Raw genomic sequence first — 14,931 nt, 5'->3', positions numbered from 1 at the left:
CATAATCTATTTTGAGGTTAATTACTTTGAGGTTAGATAGACAGATAGATAGGTGTGATGATGTTAGATGATAGTGATGGGTTAATACACGTTAGATGTTAGATTCCTGATGATGTTAGAGGAGTAGATTATAGTAACAGGTTAGTTAGATATTACTGATAGATAAGTTTGATGATGTTAGGTGATAGTGATTGGTTAGTAAGTGTTAGATGTTTGATTACGATGTTAGATGATAGTAAGTGTCAGTTTGATGTTTGTTAGATTAGATGCTTAGACTTTGATGTTTGATGGTTTAGATGATGTTAGGTGATGCTATACTGTTAGATATTAGATGGTATTTCTTAGATGATGTTAGAGGATAGTGACGGGTTAGTGTTAGATGTTAGATTTATTGAGATTAACAATGTTTGGTATATTAGTAGGGAGACTTGATTATATATATATTTTATTGTTTAGTATTCTCTCTCTCTCTCTCTCTCTCTCTCTCAGCATTTTCTCATCTCTATCTCTCTCTGTTTCTCCTTTTCTAATTTATATTGTTATCAGAAAGGATTCTCTCTAAATTCTATCTACTCTCTCTCTCTCTCTCTCTCATTTCTCCTTAGCAATTTTATCTTACCAATCAGTGTTCCTCCCCCCTCACTCTCTCTCTCTCTCTCTCTCTCTCTAAATGGCCATAACAGCGGCCATCAGGCCTGCCCAGGTTTCTTCCCCAGTAGGGACGATTTGGGTGAGGGGAAAGAGGAAGCCATATTCGCCCTTATCCCGTAGCTCCAGAAGGTAGGAATAGATTACGCCTCTGCTGTAACTCCAATCTATCGACAGGCCGAACCCTGGGTCTGATAGATAGATAGATAGATAGACAGATATATATAAATAAAGACACGTGAAGAAGTGCGCTGATAGAGAGATTGACGGATAGATATATTTACTGGCAGATAGATAGACAGATAGATTGACGGATAGTTATATTTACTGGCAGATAGATAGACAGACAGATAGATAGACAGACAGATACATAAAGATAGATAAAGACGTGAAAAACTGGGCTGATAGATAGATTGACGGATGGGTATATTTACTGGTAGACAGATAGATAGATAGATAGATAAATAAACAGACACGTGAAAAATTGGGTAGATAGACTGAAGGATGGATATATTTAGTGGTAGATAGACAGATTAATAGATAGATAGATAGACAGATGGATAGACAGATAGATACATATAAATAGACAGAAAGACACGTGAAAAATTGGACAGATAGATTGACGGATGGATATATTTACTGGTAGACAGACAGATAGATAGATAGACAGATAGATGGATAGGTAGATAGACAGATTGATGGATTGATGAATAGACAGAGATGTGTAGAAGTTTGGGTATAGGTTGACTGATGGATAGATTTACTGATAGACAGATAGACAGACAGATGGACTGATAGATATACAGACAGATAGATAGATGGATAGATTTACTAGTAGATACTGATAGATAGACAGACAGATAGAGGTATTATTATTATTATCATTATGTTAGTACTAAGATCTACAACGATGCACCTACTTTTATTATTATTGTTATTATTATTATTATTATTATTATCCTTATTATCATTTTTTTACTACTACCATCACTACTACAACCACCACCACTACTACTACTACTACTACTACCACTACTTACACGCAACGTTGTAGAAGGACCCATACCTATACCGTGTGTTGTATACAGACTCAATCGCGTTAACTCCGATCTGAGCAACGCGACTCTGAAAAAAAACAAAAAAATTAAATATTCACACAGGAGCCTTCATTCATCGCCTATCAACAGCACGAGAGCCAATAAGACACATAACTTTCCATCCATCTATTGCCAGGCGCCTAAACCCAGTAAGGGGTGGCCACAAACAAATCGCCTCCATGTCGCCCTGTCCAACGCCATTTCACTGCCCTGCTCGCAGCTCACACCGCCCCCCCCCCGTCCCTCTCTCATATACCTCTCCGCTCCATCCCTCCATCTTATCCTCGGCCTCCCTCTCCCTCTCACATAATTCTAATACATACAAATCTTTTCCCTACACGTGCAAGCTCAGAATGTTAAGTATTGGACCATTGTTGCTCTATCTATCTATCTATCTACCTATGTCTATCTATATCTATCTATTTACCTATCAACAAAGCACCACCGTGGGCCTAAATCTCAATCGTATGGGAGCTACAAAAACTAATGTCCTTATGGGTGAATTAGGAGGTTAAAAAATAAGTTAATGATAATGTACTGTGTGTGTGTGTGTGTGTGTGTGTGTGTGTGTATCCACTAAGGTACTGTTGGAGGCAGTGTGTGTGTATGTGTATATATTATGCATGTATGTCCGTATATATTCATGTACGTCATTCTGTGTACGTACCACTTCAGGCTCCTCCGGCACCGACTCTCCACTCCAGCCATACGCATACAGCCACTGTTGAGCATATGAGTGGATGGTGAAGAAAGCTGCCAAATTCCTTGTACTTTGTAATTCATTCGTATAATCCCTCACTGCTTGCGTCTCCACCTCTGAGAACCCCGTGGGGCCTGGGGGGAGGGGGCGAGAGAGGGGGTTAGTTGAGGGGTTAGTGAAGATGGGAGATGGGAAATAAATCGCTGAGGATGAGGTGTTAAGGGAGACGTGTGGTCTTGAGTACTGAGATAAAAATGAAGAAAATATATATGTTGTGAGAGAGAGAGAGAGAGAGAGAGAGAGAGAGAGCTACAACATATAACAGTAATAAAATATTGTGCTCTGCCAGTGTGTGTGTGTGTGTGTGTGTGTGTGTGTGTGTGTGTGTGTGTTAACAGATATAAAAGCCTTGCAGCTGACAGGGATTCAGTTACACAGTGACAAATGGCGGGAGTGACGACATTTAAATTCGAAATATCTCACCAAATACCCACCCTAGCGGCCCCAGTCTGTACCATCTATTGCACAGGTTCATCCTAGTCACGAAGAATCACTGTCAGTCTCCATACCGACCGAATAATTAACGAAAAACGCGATAATTCTGGACCACCTCACCGCAAACACCGAGACGGGAATGTAAATAAACCTGCGGGACGTTCGAAAGCGTTAGGAAGTTAATATTTTTTTCTTTTTCGCTAACAAAATTATTCACAGAGGTAATTTTTAAACATATTAGTCACAAAATAAAATAAAATACAATTAAACTTTTGATGCATATGCCAAATGATGCCAAAAGGAGTAAATATATTGATGAATTTTGTAATGTAAGCAAAAGGCTGAAACGAACGCGTGATTTTGAAACGTTTACCTCAAAATGACGTGTTCGTTTTGTTTGTTACGACATTCGTTTACTTGGCGAATGGATCCGTAAATTAATTTCAGTTTATTACATTTAGTGAAAAATATGTTTAAAAATTACCTCTGTAGATTAATTTTGATGGTGAAACACATTACACTGGTAACGCTTTCGAACGTCAGACGCGTTTTGTTTACACCTACGTTGGTGTGTGCAGTGAGACGGTCCAGAACAATCGCGTTTTTCGTTAATTATTCGTTGGATATGGAGGCTGGCAGTGATTCTTCGTGACTAGGGTGAACCTGTGCAGTAGATGTTACAGACTGAAAGCGCTAGGGTGAGTATTGGGTGAGATATTTGTGTTTTTTTTAATGACGTTACCCTCTGCTATTTCTCACTTTCAACAGAATCCCTCTTCCCTCCGTTTTCTTTCACCCGAGGAGTAACATGTTAATTATTACCTCCGCCCACGAAGTTGGAGGAGGTTGTGTATTCATCTGTGTTTATCTGTATGTCTGTTTGTCCCGACGATATTTCCAGAAGTTCTCAGTGGATTTCAGTGAAGTTTGGTGGAAGGGTGAGCCTCGCCCCGACTCACCCGGGTAGTTGTTGCTGCAGGGGTCACCGGCCCCCCTCCCGCCCCCCCAGTGCCCGTCGTCGTAGTTCCGGTTCAGATCGACGCCGTAGCAGGTGTCGTTGGGGTTCCTGTTCCGGTTCTTGCGCCAGAGACGGTCCTGATGGATGGGTGGATGGATAGACAGATAGATGCTTGATGGTTTGGTGGATAGATAAAGAGATAGAAGGATTGATGGATGGATGGATAGATAGATCAACAGATAGAAGAATTGATGGATGGATGGATGGATGGATGAATAGATGAACAGATAGTAGGATTGATGGATGGATGGATGGATAGATAGACAGCTAGATGCTCGATGGTTTGGTGGATAGATAAACAGATAGAAGGATTGATGGATGGATGGATTGATGGATGGATGAATAGATGAACAGACAAGGATTGATGGATGTATGGATGGATGGATAGACAGATAGATGCTTGATGATTTGGTGGATAGATAAACAGATAGATGGATTGACGGATAAATGGAAGGATGGGTGGGTAGGTAGATGGATGGACTGAATGACTGGGTGATGGGTGGATGGATGATTAGGTGGGTGGATAGATGGATGGATGGTTAGGTGGGTGGATAGATGGATGGATGGATGGAGTGACTGACTGACTGGGTAACTGATGGATGGATGGGTGGGTGAGTAAAAGGGTTGATAGATGAATGGATAGATAGATAGATGCATAGTCGAGATAAATAGATATAGATAGATGGATGGGTTAAGAGAGAGAGAGGGGGGGGGGAGAAGCAGATAGTGGAGAATGGACCTGAGTGAGTTTGAGAGGTTGTGAGAAAGTGAGAGAGTATTATGCTGGAAAACGATGCAGAGTGGAGAGAGAGAGAGAGAGAGAGGCTGATGTGTTTTGAGTGGACGATATTATTATTATTATTATTATTATTATTTCTTCATTGTCATCGTCAACATCATTATCGTCATTGTTACCGTCATTATATTATTATTATTATTATTATTATTACCTCCGCCAGCGAAGTTGGAGGAGGTTATTTATTCCCCTGTTTGTGTGTTTGTTTGTCCACACAATATCTCCAAAAGTCTTCAGTGAATTTCAATGGAATTTTGTGGAAAGGTGGGCCATGGGCCGAGAGTAACATTATTACATTTGAGGGAGGATCCGGATCCTGTAGTGGCATTGGCGGAGGTATGCGTTCTCTGAGTGCTCCCCGGTTATTATTATTATTATTATTATTATTATTATTATCATCATCATCATCATCATCATCATCATCACCATCATCACTCACCCAAACCTAGTAAACAAGAAAGTGAGCCAGCTTTAGAGCCAGCTCTACTTACATAGCGCCAGGAGTAACAGTAGCCGTCTGGGTTGTGAACAGGCATGATGTGAACATTGTATTTGTTCAAAAAGTTGGTCACGTAAGGGTCACATCCATAGCCGTTTGTGAGGTAATCTAGACCGTATATGCAGGTGGCTGGGCCGATCCATCTGAAGGAAGGTGAGATACCTTACTTTCTCTAACTTGGGTAGTGTGGGGCTTGGGGTTTGTGAGTGAGAGAGGGAGGGAGTTAATGTGTGTGTGTGTGTGTGTGTGTGTGTGTGTGTGTGTGTGTGTGTGTGTGTGTACGTTGACCCCATGGCAGTAAACGTACACAAAATCGCCAGCACTATATTCAAATCAGTCTCAAATTCTCTCTCTCTGCCAGTCTGTCAGTCCATCCATCTATCTGTCTGTCTATCTATTCATACATACATACATACATACATCTACCTACCTACCTTACCTTACCTACCCACCTGCCTGCCTGCCTGCCTACCTACCTACCTATTTATCTATCTACCTATCTATCTATCCACACACTCAACACCCCAACCAACAGCAGCTCAATGAAGGCGTAAGAGGTAAACACACAGCCTAGGCCTCTTCAGAGAGTGTATACCCTCGAGGTCCTACTTCAAGGGCAAAGTCTTCTCCTTGAATAAATTACCTCTTACGCCACAAGGATGACTCTAGTTCTTTCATTATGCCTCGTGTTGCACTTCTTCGTGACTAGCATAGGGAGAATTTTCACTTTATTTTCTACTATGGCGGAGTAAAGGAATGCGCATTTTTTTTTTTTTCACCCCCTTGCACTTCTTCGTGACTAGTGGCTCTTGATGCCTGTTCCATACCGATTTATTTTGGATATTACGACTTAATTTTCTCGCTTTTTCTCAACTTTCACATTATTTATCTATCTGTCTATCTATCTGTCTGTGTCTGTCTGTCTATCCTACTTACCTGTCGTGTCTATCTATCTGTTTGTCTCTCTTTGTCTATCGATCTGTCTATACAGTATACCTATGTCTGTCCATCCATCCGTCTATCTGTCTGTCTGTCTTTCCATCCATCCATTAAAGAACCCATCTGACAACCTCTCCATCCATCCATCCATCCATCTATCTGTCTATCTATCCATCTATCTGCCTATCTGTCTACCCAACCAACGATCAGTCTCTCTCACTATCTATCAAACAACCCATCCATCTATCTATCTATGTCTGTCTATCTGTCTATCCATCCATCTATCTATCTATTTGCCTATCTGTCTATCCAACCAACGACCAGTCTCTCTCACTATCTATCAAACAACCCATTCATCCATCTATCTATCTATCTACTCACTCTCTAGCATGGATCCCACAATCTATCCAGACCGTAGGCTTAGAACAATAGCTATTTATTTCTATCTTGGCCACCCATAGCTGTCTGCCCCTTGCTGTCTGCCCGATAGATGTAATAGATAGCCAGGGGTAGACAACAAGCAGCTCTTGTAGATAGTCTTCAATCTGTGGAGGAGAGTGGTATTATTATTATTATTATTATTATTATTATTATTATTATTTTTTTATTATTATTATTATTATTTTTATTATTATTATTATTATTATTATTGTTGTTTTATTATTATTATTATTATTATTATTTTTATTATTATTATTATTAGTTATTATTATTATTATTATTATTATTGTTGTTTTTATTATTATTATTACTATTATCGTTCTTCTTCTACTTCTTCCTCTTCTTCTTATCATCATCATCATCATCATCATCATCATCATCATTTCAATTTATCAAGGTATCATTCAATCTATCAGTCTATCTGTCTAACCATACACCGATCTAAGAATCCATCAGTTTATCTATCCACCACTCTATCTCTCTCCCCTTCTATCTATCTGCCAGTCATGTTATCTATCTAAGTATTTTCACCTCTAATTTTTATCTATCTATCTGTATGTCTATCTGCTTATCTATCTATCTTACTGGCTATCACTCTGTCTGCCTTTGTGTATGTAGACCTGTGTATGTATGTATGTATATATGTGTGTATGTATGTATGCTTGTATCTATTTATCTTTCTATCTATCAGCGAACCAGCCAGCCATGTAAGCAATCAGTCTATTTGTCCATCTGTCTATCTGTCTATCTATCTGTTATCAGTCTTCTAATCACCCAGCCAATCATTTAATCTATTTCTGCATCTATCCATCCTGTGTCTCTCCACCCACCCATCCTCTGTCTATCTATCTATCTATCTATCTACTCCCACTGGTGATAGGTGCCGACTTCAGTTCTTCTATCTATCCATCCACCCATCTATCTATCTATCTATCTGTCTGTCTGTCTGTCCTTCCATCCATCCACCCATCTGTCAATCTCTCTCTCTCTATCTATCTATCGATGTCCATCCATTCATTCATCCATCTGTCTGTCTATCTATGTATCTATCTATCCATCCATCTGTCTATCTATCTGTCCATCCATTCATCCATCCTCTACCTGTCTATATATTTATCTATCCATATATCTATCTCGCTATCTATCTATCTATCCATCTATTTATCTATCTATCGATCTATCCATCCATTCATCAATCCTCTACATTTCTATATCTTTATCAGTACATCTGTCTATCTATCTATCTGTATCTATCTATCTATCTATCTGTCTATCTACTCACGTCCTTCCACTGATGATACGTTCCTGTTTCAATCCTTCCATCGGGTCTTCGGGTAGGCAGTGACGTCACGGCCTGCCTCTCTGCATCTATCACGCTGAGAGAGAGAGAGAGAGAGAGAGAGAGAGAGAGAGAATGTTCTGTATAATTTAATGTTCGGGACAATGGTAGATAGATAGATAGATATATAGATATAAACATACATACATACATGCATACATACATACATACACATAGCTATAAAGACAGATAGATAGATAGACAGACAGATAGATACACAAATATAAAGACAGACAGACAGATAGATAAATATAAATATATAGACAGACAGACAAATAGATAGAGACAGAGAGAGAGAATTATGTTGTCACTAATATTCTCTCTCTCTCTCTCTCTCTCTCTCTCAGTGTTTGGTAAGAGTAAGATATTTTCTCTAATTTTCTCCCTTGTTCTCTTCCTCTCTCACTCTCTCAACTCTCACGCTGTCTCGCTCTCTCACTTACTCATTCCCTTTCTTTATCCTCACACATTTAGCAAGATTCGGTTTCTCTCTCTCTTTGACAAAGTGCCGCATGATAAACTAATGACAAAAGTAAGATCACTTGGAATTGACGGAAATATTCATAGGTGGATACGTTGCTGGTTAAGTGAGAGAAAGCAACGAGTCGTTATAAATGGAGTAGAGTCAGACTGGGCTCCAGTGACCAGTGGTGTTCCTCAGGGATCAGTGTTGGCACCAGTCCTATTTATTATGTATATTAACGATATCGATGTTGGCCTAAACAACTTCATTTCTAAATTTACGGACGATACAAAAATCGGCAACACTATATTAACTGAAGAAGACAGAATTAGCCATCAAAATGACCTTAACAAAATTATCAGCTGGTCAGAAAAATGGCAAATGCCCTTCAGTGTAAGCTAATGTCAGGTGCTGCAATGTGGGAAGAAAAACAAAAGGTATGGTTACGAAATGAAGGGCCAAATCATTAGCAAGTCCTCACTAGTTAAGGATCTAGGCGTACTAATTTCAGACGACCTAGAATGTTCAAATCAATGTATCTCTGCCGCCAATAAAGCCAACAGGGCCCTAGGCTTCATCAAAAGACATTTTACATATAAAAGCAAAGATATTGTAATCCCACTATACAAAAGCATAGTCATGCCACACTTAGAGTTTGCAGTGCAATTTCGGGCGCCTCACCTAGTTAAAGATATAGAAATACTGGAAGCGGTCCAGCGTAGGGCTACCAAGTTAATCCCGTCCCTGAGGAATAAACCATATCTCTAGAGGCTCAGGGAATTAAACCTATTCGCTCTTATAAAACGGAGACTCAGGGGACAACTGATTGAATGTTATAAAATTTTGAAAGGCTTTAGTAATATTGGTTCAAGCAAGCTATTCACAGTAATTGCCCTGACTGTAACTCGAGGAAATGGTATGAAGTTGCAAGCAAGGAGGGCTAATCTTGATACAACCAAAAACTTCTTAAATTTCTCTGTTGTAAGTGGATGGAATAAACTCCCTGGGAATGTGATTGAGAGTGGTACCATAAATATATTTAAAAAGAGACTGGACATGTACCTCGACGCCATTGGTATCGTTTAGTTAGGATGGAGCAATTATTGCATATTCGCGTCTGCGTTCATCTATTTATTAAACACAATACACCTAAACTAGTAATCAACATAGACAATATTTTGGGCAAATATAATAGATAAACATTCTATGCATCTGTTTTATATGAAAAAAAAAAAAAGTAAAAAAAAAAGTGCATGCATAGAGTAAGTATGTGGCTGTATGCCCAAATTATCCTTTTCCATATTATTCTACTTTCTGCCGATCCTATAAAATTCCTTCAGGTTTTTCATTCCTGCAAGGCATTACTTCCTCTTGTTTCCTGTACGGCAAATGCCGGAGGGTCTGGAGGGTGGGGGAGAGAGCCTTCTGCTGTGCTATCCTTTTCTCCTGCTCCTATAATTACAGTACTGTATTAGTATTAAGGCCGGACCGCCTCGTAGGGACCATATGGTATTTGTATCTATAACACACTCTCTCTCTCACCTCTGAATATCCGTCATTGTCACAGTATAATTCACTCCTTGCTGGTTGAGTGTTTGGTCGAGCGTGTTGGTGTAGTTGGGTGGGACTCTGGCATCCACATACCCATCCCCTCCACCCCACAAATCCACCTGTGGCCCAAGAGACGAGATATTGAGCCCTGCCCTTTGGATTCGCCAAAGCTGGTGTCTGTTGGGGAGAGAAAACATTATGTGTGTGTGTGTGTGTGTGTTAGTACATTAAGATATCATAACACTGCACAATAGCTAGTAACGTGTGTATAGAGGTTAGATGAAAGTCGTGCCTAGGCGAGAGGGCTAGAGGAAACAGCGATGCACATTCTCAGTTAAGGAATTTCACCCACAGCTCAATGACGCCTGATCGGAAAGTCCCCAGGCTCGGGAAGGTTCCACACCCCCGTGCCCTTACACGTGACACGGCCAGTCCTATACAGGGGAAAGGGGAGTGACAGGGCAGAAGGGGTTTAGGAGAGAAGAGAGGCAGGGTGAGGAGAGGCAGGAAGGAGTGCGTGGGATTAGCCAGTGTAAAACCATCCTTACCTCAGTACTGCTCTTGTGAACCCCTGACTCATCTTTGTGTGTGTGTGTGTGTGTGTGTGTGTGTGTGTGTGTGTGTGTGTGTGTGTGTGTGAATTAAACCCCACAGAAGCAAATGATAAAAAGCTATGAGAAATTAGTGTATGAGTCTCCTTGGTTACTAGTCAAACACCTCTCCAGTCTGACTACACCTGGCCATCAACTGAGCCAAAAAGGGTTAGGGATCTTTGCCAGGTTAGAGTGAACGCATTGTGGTTCTCCATCTCTGAATCTCCTTGGTTACTAGTCAAATCAGCCCTAAAACAGTGGTTCCTTATCAGAATTATTGTCTTCTTTGTAATAATCGCAAAAGGAGAGAGAGAGAGAGAGAGAGAGAGAGAGAGAGAGAGAGAGAGAGAGTGAAAAGTAGTGTGAAACAAGTATCTGATTCTCTCTCTCTCTCAGGGACGAAACTTCAAAATAACCAAGAGATATATTTAAAGATAATAAAGATATAACTATAAGTTCCACTATAAAAAAAAACCAGCACATTGCCTTTACCAGTAATTTCGAAACTGAACTTTTGAGCAGTTTGATATATTTAAAAAAATGGAATGGGTTATAATAGTGACAAACAATACCCCCTCACCCATGATACGTAGTGGTGTGGTTGGGGGAGACTAAGATTACCCCTACAAGGAGAAGGAGGAGCGACGTCTGTACCCCTTCCATGCTTGTAGGTGACTGAGCTGCTTGCAGGGAATGGATTGGAAAACTGGAATTTCTCGGATCCGAGGTTGTCGCACAGCGCCGCCAAGATTATCGTACAGCCATATATTTCCCAAAACTTAAGCACATTTCTGTCATTTAGTGCATGAATACTTTATTATAGTTTATCTGTACAATGGAATATATATATATATATATATATATATATATATATATATATATATATATATATATATATATATACTACCTTAGCTTGGTACCGAATGCTTTCCTGGTTTAGGATATTCTGATACATGTGTGTAAGAAAAAAAAAAAGTACACTGAATTACATAGAATGTCATTGTAGTATAAACATGGACCCAAAACTAAAAATTTCATGAATAAAGTTAGCTATGAGTTACTGATTCAGCAACGCCTGTAGCCAATGAAAACCCTGTGTATATTTTCCTGTCTTGGTATCTTGCTTGTTATTGGTTAGCGTCAGCAAAAGCTTGACTCTCAGAACAGGTAACACGTCACCTGTGTGGTGGCGACCCAAGTTGACTGTTTCTTGACGGCCAGGTGACCCTAACCAATGAGAAGCTGGCTTTATGATGGTTGATATCCCTACTTAATTTCAATTGGCTCTTTGTCCAGCAAAACTAGACTGTTCGACGGAGCTTAACCAGACACAGTTGTGGCTGCGATTATCGTTAATTACCACCACCAGCCCCGCTGTCGTAACTCTCCCAATCCAAATTGTCTGTTCCTTTTGTACTGCTTATTCTGTTGGTCATAGTCATATTGCCCATGTCCAGTAGTGCACAGAAAAAGATGATGAATTGAATATTACTCCTACCTTGACAAAACAATTCATATTTGGCTAAAGTGCCAATGAGTGGCACACTGTGGCACTCCTTACACCTCTGCTTATCATACACATATAAACACTTCTTGTTTGTTTGTTTTACTTACCCTCTCACACTAAGGCTTCCTGTCTTTCCATACCCTATCTTCTTGCTTTCTTCGGCAAATCTTCCCATTCCTTCTTTCGTATTTTCAGCCTTCATTCTCTTCCCACTAATCCCCCGACGCCACCAGCTCTCCCCATCCCTGAGTCCTCCCCTCCCTCCTCCCATCCCCACCAGCATCCCTGTCCTCCCAAGATGAAAGGCATGTCCCCCAACCCAACGGCCTCTGTCCCTCCCATGTCCACCTGTCTCTCCCCCCCCCCACCTTATGAATAAAAATATATAAACAATAGAATGGCCTTGGCAGGTCATTATGCCTTGCAGTTGAGAAGCTGGTAATGACCTGGCCTCGGCCTCGGCCCCAGCCTATACTTTTTTATTATTATTATTATTATTATTATTATTTTTTTTTTTTTGGAGGCGAAGATGCACTTGAGAGGTTGGTGATACTTGGCTGAATGCAACATGTCTGAATAACATTTACTAACCTAAATTACCCCCTCAGATATATATTGTTAATTAATAATGCTAACGAGTACAGAGATTATGATTTCCTGCTGCCTATGATCTCCAGTCTTTCAAACGCAGTGTGTCCTGGCATCTAGAAATGATCGGATCTTGAATTTGGCTCTCTCGTATTTTGTTCTTCTCTTGGAGGGAACTGTTATTGCGGGCTCATGGCCTTTGGTTCCTTCTTCCTCGCATTAAAAAAAATAGTCAAGTGCATCTTCGCCTCAATTAAAAAAAAAAAAAAAAAAAAAACAGTATAAGCCACTCAAGCAGGGCTTAAACAGTTGTATTTCAAAATTAATAAGTTTTTAATAAGATAAAAAATTATAGTACTTTCCGATGTACTTACAGCACCTGTTGTTATATCAAATCCCAATATGCAGTTGATACTATTTTAAACTTCACTTCATCCAATTTTGATTACTCATTATATAAATTAAATTGCCAAAACATTACCAAATATATCTGTGTAGTTTATCGTTCCCCCAATGCCTCTTCGGAACCCAGTGTATTTGATTCCATATCCACTCAGTTGAGTAACCTTGACCTTGCCCTTGGCAATGAAATTACCATTTTGGGTGATTTTAACATACACAATGTTGAATGGCTATTGCATTCTGCCCGGACTGACGACGCTGGTCTAGAATGCGAGCTATTTGCGGAATCGTTTAATCTCACCCAGTTGGTAAAGCAACCAACCAGAATACCTGATAACCCTTACCATAATGCCCATCTCTTGGATTTATTCTTGACAAATAATCCAGATCAATACAGGATAGAGGTACTGTCACCACTTGGATCCTCTGACCACAATCTCATCAAAACCTCATTAGTTAACCCTCCTACACCTCCCCATTCCGAACCTGTCAGGGTGACCCGATGGCACTTTGACAGGGCAGACTGGGATGGATTTAGAAATTATCTTGCTGATGTTCCATGGCAGTCTTTCTTCTCTAGTGATCCCAATTCTACCCAGTCCCACATTTGTGACTTAATACTAGCTGGTATGGATTTATTCATACCAAGTCAACAATTCACTAAAAGATCAAACTCTCCAAAATGGTTTGATGGCAATTGTGCCAGAGCAACAGCCCAAAAGTCATTAGCATATAACTCTTACTTAAAATCAAAAACACCTGAATCACTCTCCCAATTTAAAATTGCTAGAAATCATGCAAAAGCTGTATTAAATCTATCTAAATCAAACTTTCTTCAAAAGCAAGCATCAAAACTACTTAACAACCCTAATGACAATAGAATATTCTGGTCAACTCTTAATTCTTTCAATAATAGCTTTAACAAGTCATCTTCCATTCCCCCACTAAAATCTTCAAATGGCAATATTACAAATGACCCACGTGGGAAAGCAGATATCTTTGCTAGTACCTTTGCAAGAAACTCTACCATAGATGATACCAGCCAGAATGTCTCAGTACTGGAACTTGATTCTCCCAAAATTGCCCCACTTAAAATGCAGACAAGATTTGTAAAATCCATCCTAGACAATTTACCTACCAACAAAGCTCCGGGTCCAGATGGAATTCCGCCAATTGTTTTGAAAAAGTGTTCCCCTGAACTTGCCTCTGTCCTAGCTAAATTATTCAGACTATGCATACGTACTTCTTTATTCCCAAATTCATGGAAAGAAGCCAATATCCACCCAGTTCCGAAGAAAGGAAGTTCGTCTGACCCCTCCAATTACAGACCAATAGCTATCACATCTTCTCTTGGTAAGGTATTTGAAACTTTAATTAATAAGCATATTGTTAAACATCTTGAATCCAACAACTTAATTAATGATAGACAATACGGTTTTCGCCACGAAAGATCCACCATTGACATACTCAATCTCTTAACTCATACCATCCATCAATCAATAGATCTTTTGGGAGAAACTCATGCAGTAGCTCTTGATATCTCTAAAGCTTTCGACAGAGTATGGCACCGTTCCCTGCTGTCCAAACTCCCTTGCTATGGACTAACGTCTTTTGTTCCTTTGATTTCTTCTTATCTTAGTGACAGGAAAATAAGAGTAAAAGTAGATGATGTATATTCGAATTTCCACTCAATTAACGCCGGCGTGCCGCAGGGATCAGTTCTGGCGCCAACCCTATTTCTGGTTCATATTAATGATCTCTTATCTGTCACTCACAATCCCATTCACTCATATGCAGATGACTCAACACTACATAGTTCATTCACACTCAGACATCCATTTACAAAGTCTAATAT

General features: G+C 39.9%; 1 protein-coding gene across 1 annotated transcript; it reads right to left on the bottom strand.

The window, feature by feature from the left end:
* Positions 1 to 488: 488 nt before the first annotated feature.
* Positions 489 to 11,235, bottom strand: LOC145392827 (carboxypeptidase A1-like). The gene is made up of 9 exons (XM_080267112.1): positions 11,160 to 11,235; positions 9,978 to 10,163; positions 7,916 to 8,009; positions 6,574 to 6,737; positions 5,246 to 5,396; positions 3,900 to 4,035; positions 2,413 to 2,579; positions 1,689 to 1,773; positions 489 to 839 (listed from the first exon to the last, which is right to left on the bottom strand). Exons 2-9 carry the CDS (start codon positions 9,992 to 9,994, stop codon positions 667 to 669), a joined length of 987 nt encoding a protein of 328 aa, XP_080123238.1. The 5' UTR covers positions 9,995 to 10,163; positions 11,160 to 11,235; the 3' UTR covers positions 489 to 666.
* Positions 11,236 to 14,931: the final 3,696 nt, after the last annotated feature.

The sequence above is a fragment of the Coenobita brevimanus genome, chromosome 23 (genome assembly GCF_032717465.1).
Source record: "Coenobita brevimanus isolate Jiangsu-jjx chromosome 23, ASM3271746v2, whole genome shotgun sequence".
Classification (NCBI taxonomy): Eukaryota; Metazoa; Arthropoda; class Malacostraca; order Decapoda; family Coenobitidae; genus Coenobita; species Coenobita brevimanus.
This window is presented reverse-complemented; position numbering and strand designations above follow the sequence as displayed.

Bases quoted from the DNA above. Each gene is read 5' to 3' on its own strand.
- LOC145392827 (XM_080267112.1), bottom strand. The intron at 2,580-3,899 runs GTGAGTCGGGGC...CCCTCCCCCCAG, and splicing joins CTGCAGCAACAACTACCCGG to GCCCCACGGGGTTCTCAGAG. The intron at 1,774-2,412 runs GTACGTACACAG...GTTTTTTTTCAG, and splicing joins TGCCGGAGGAGCCTGAAGTG to AGTCGCGTTGCTCAGATCGG.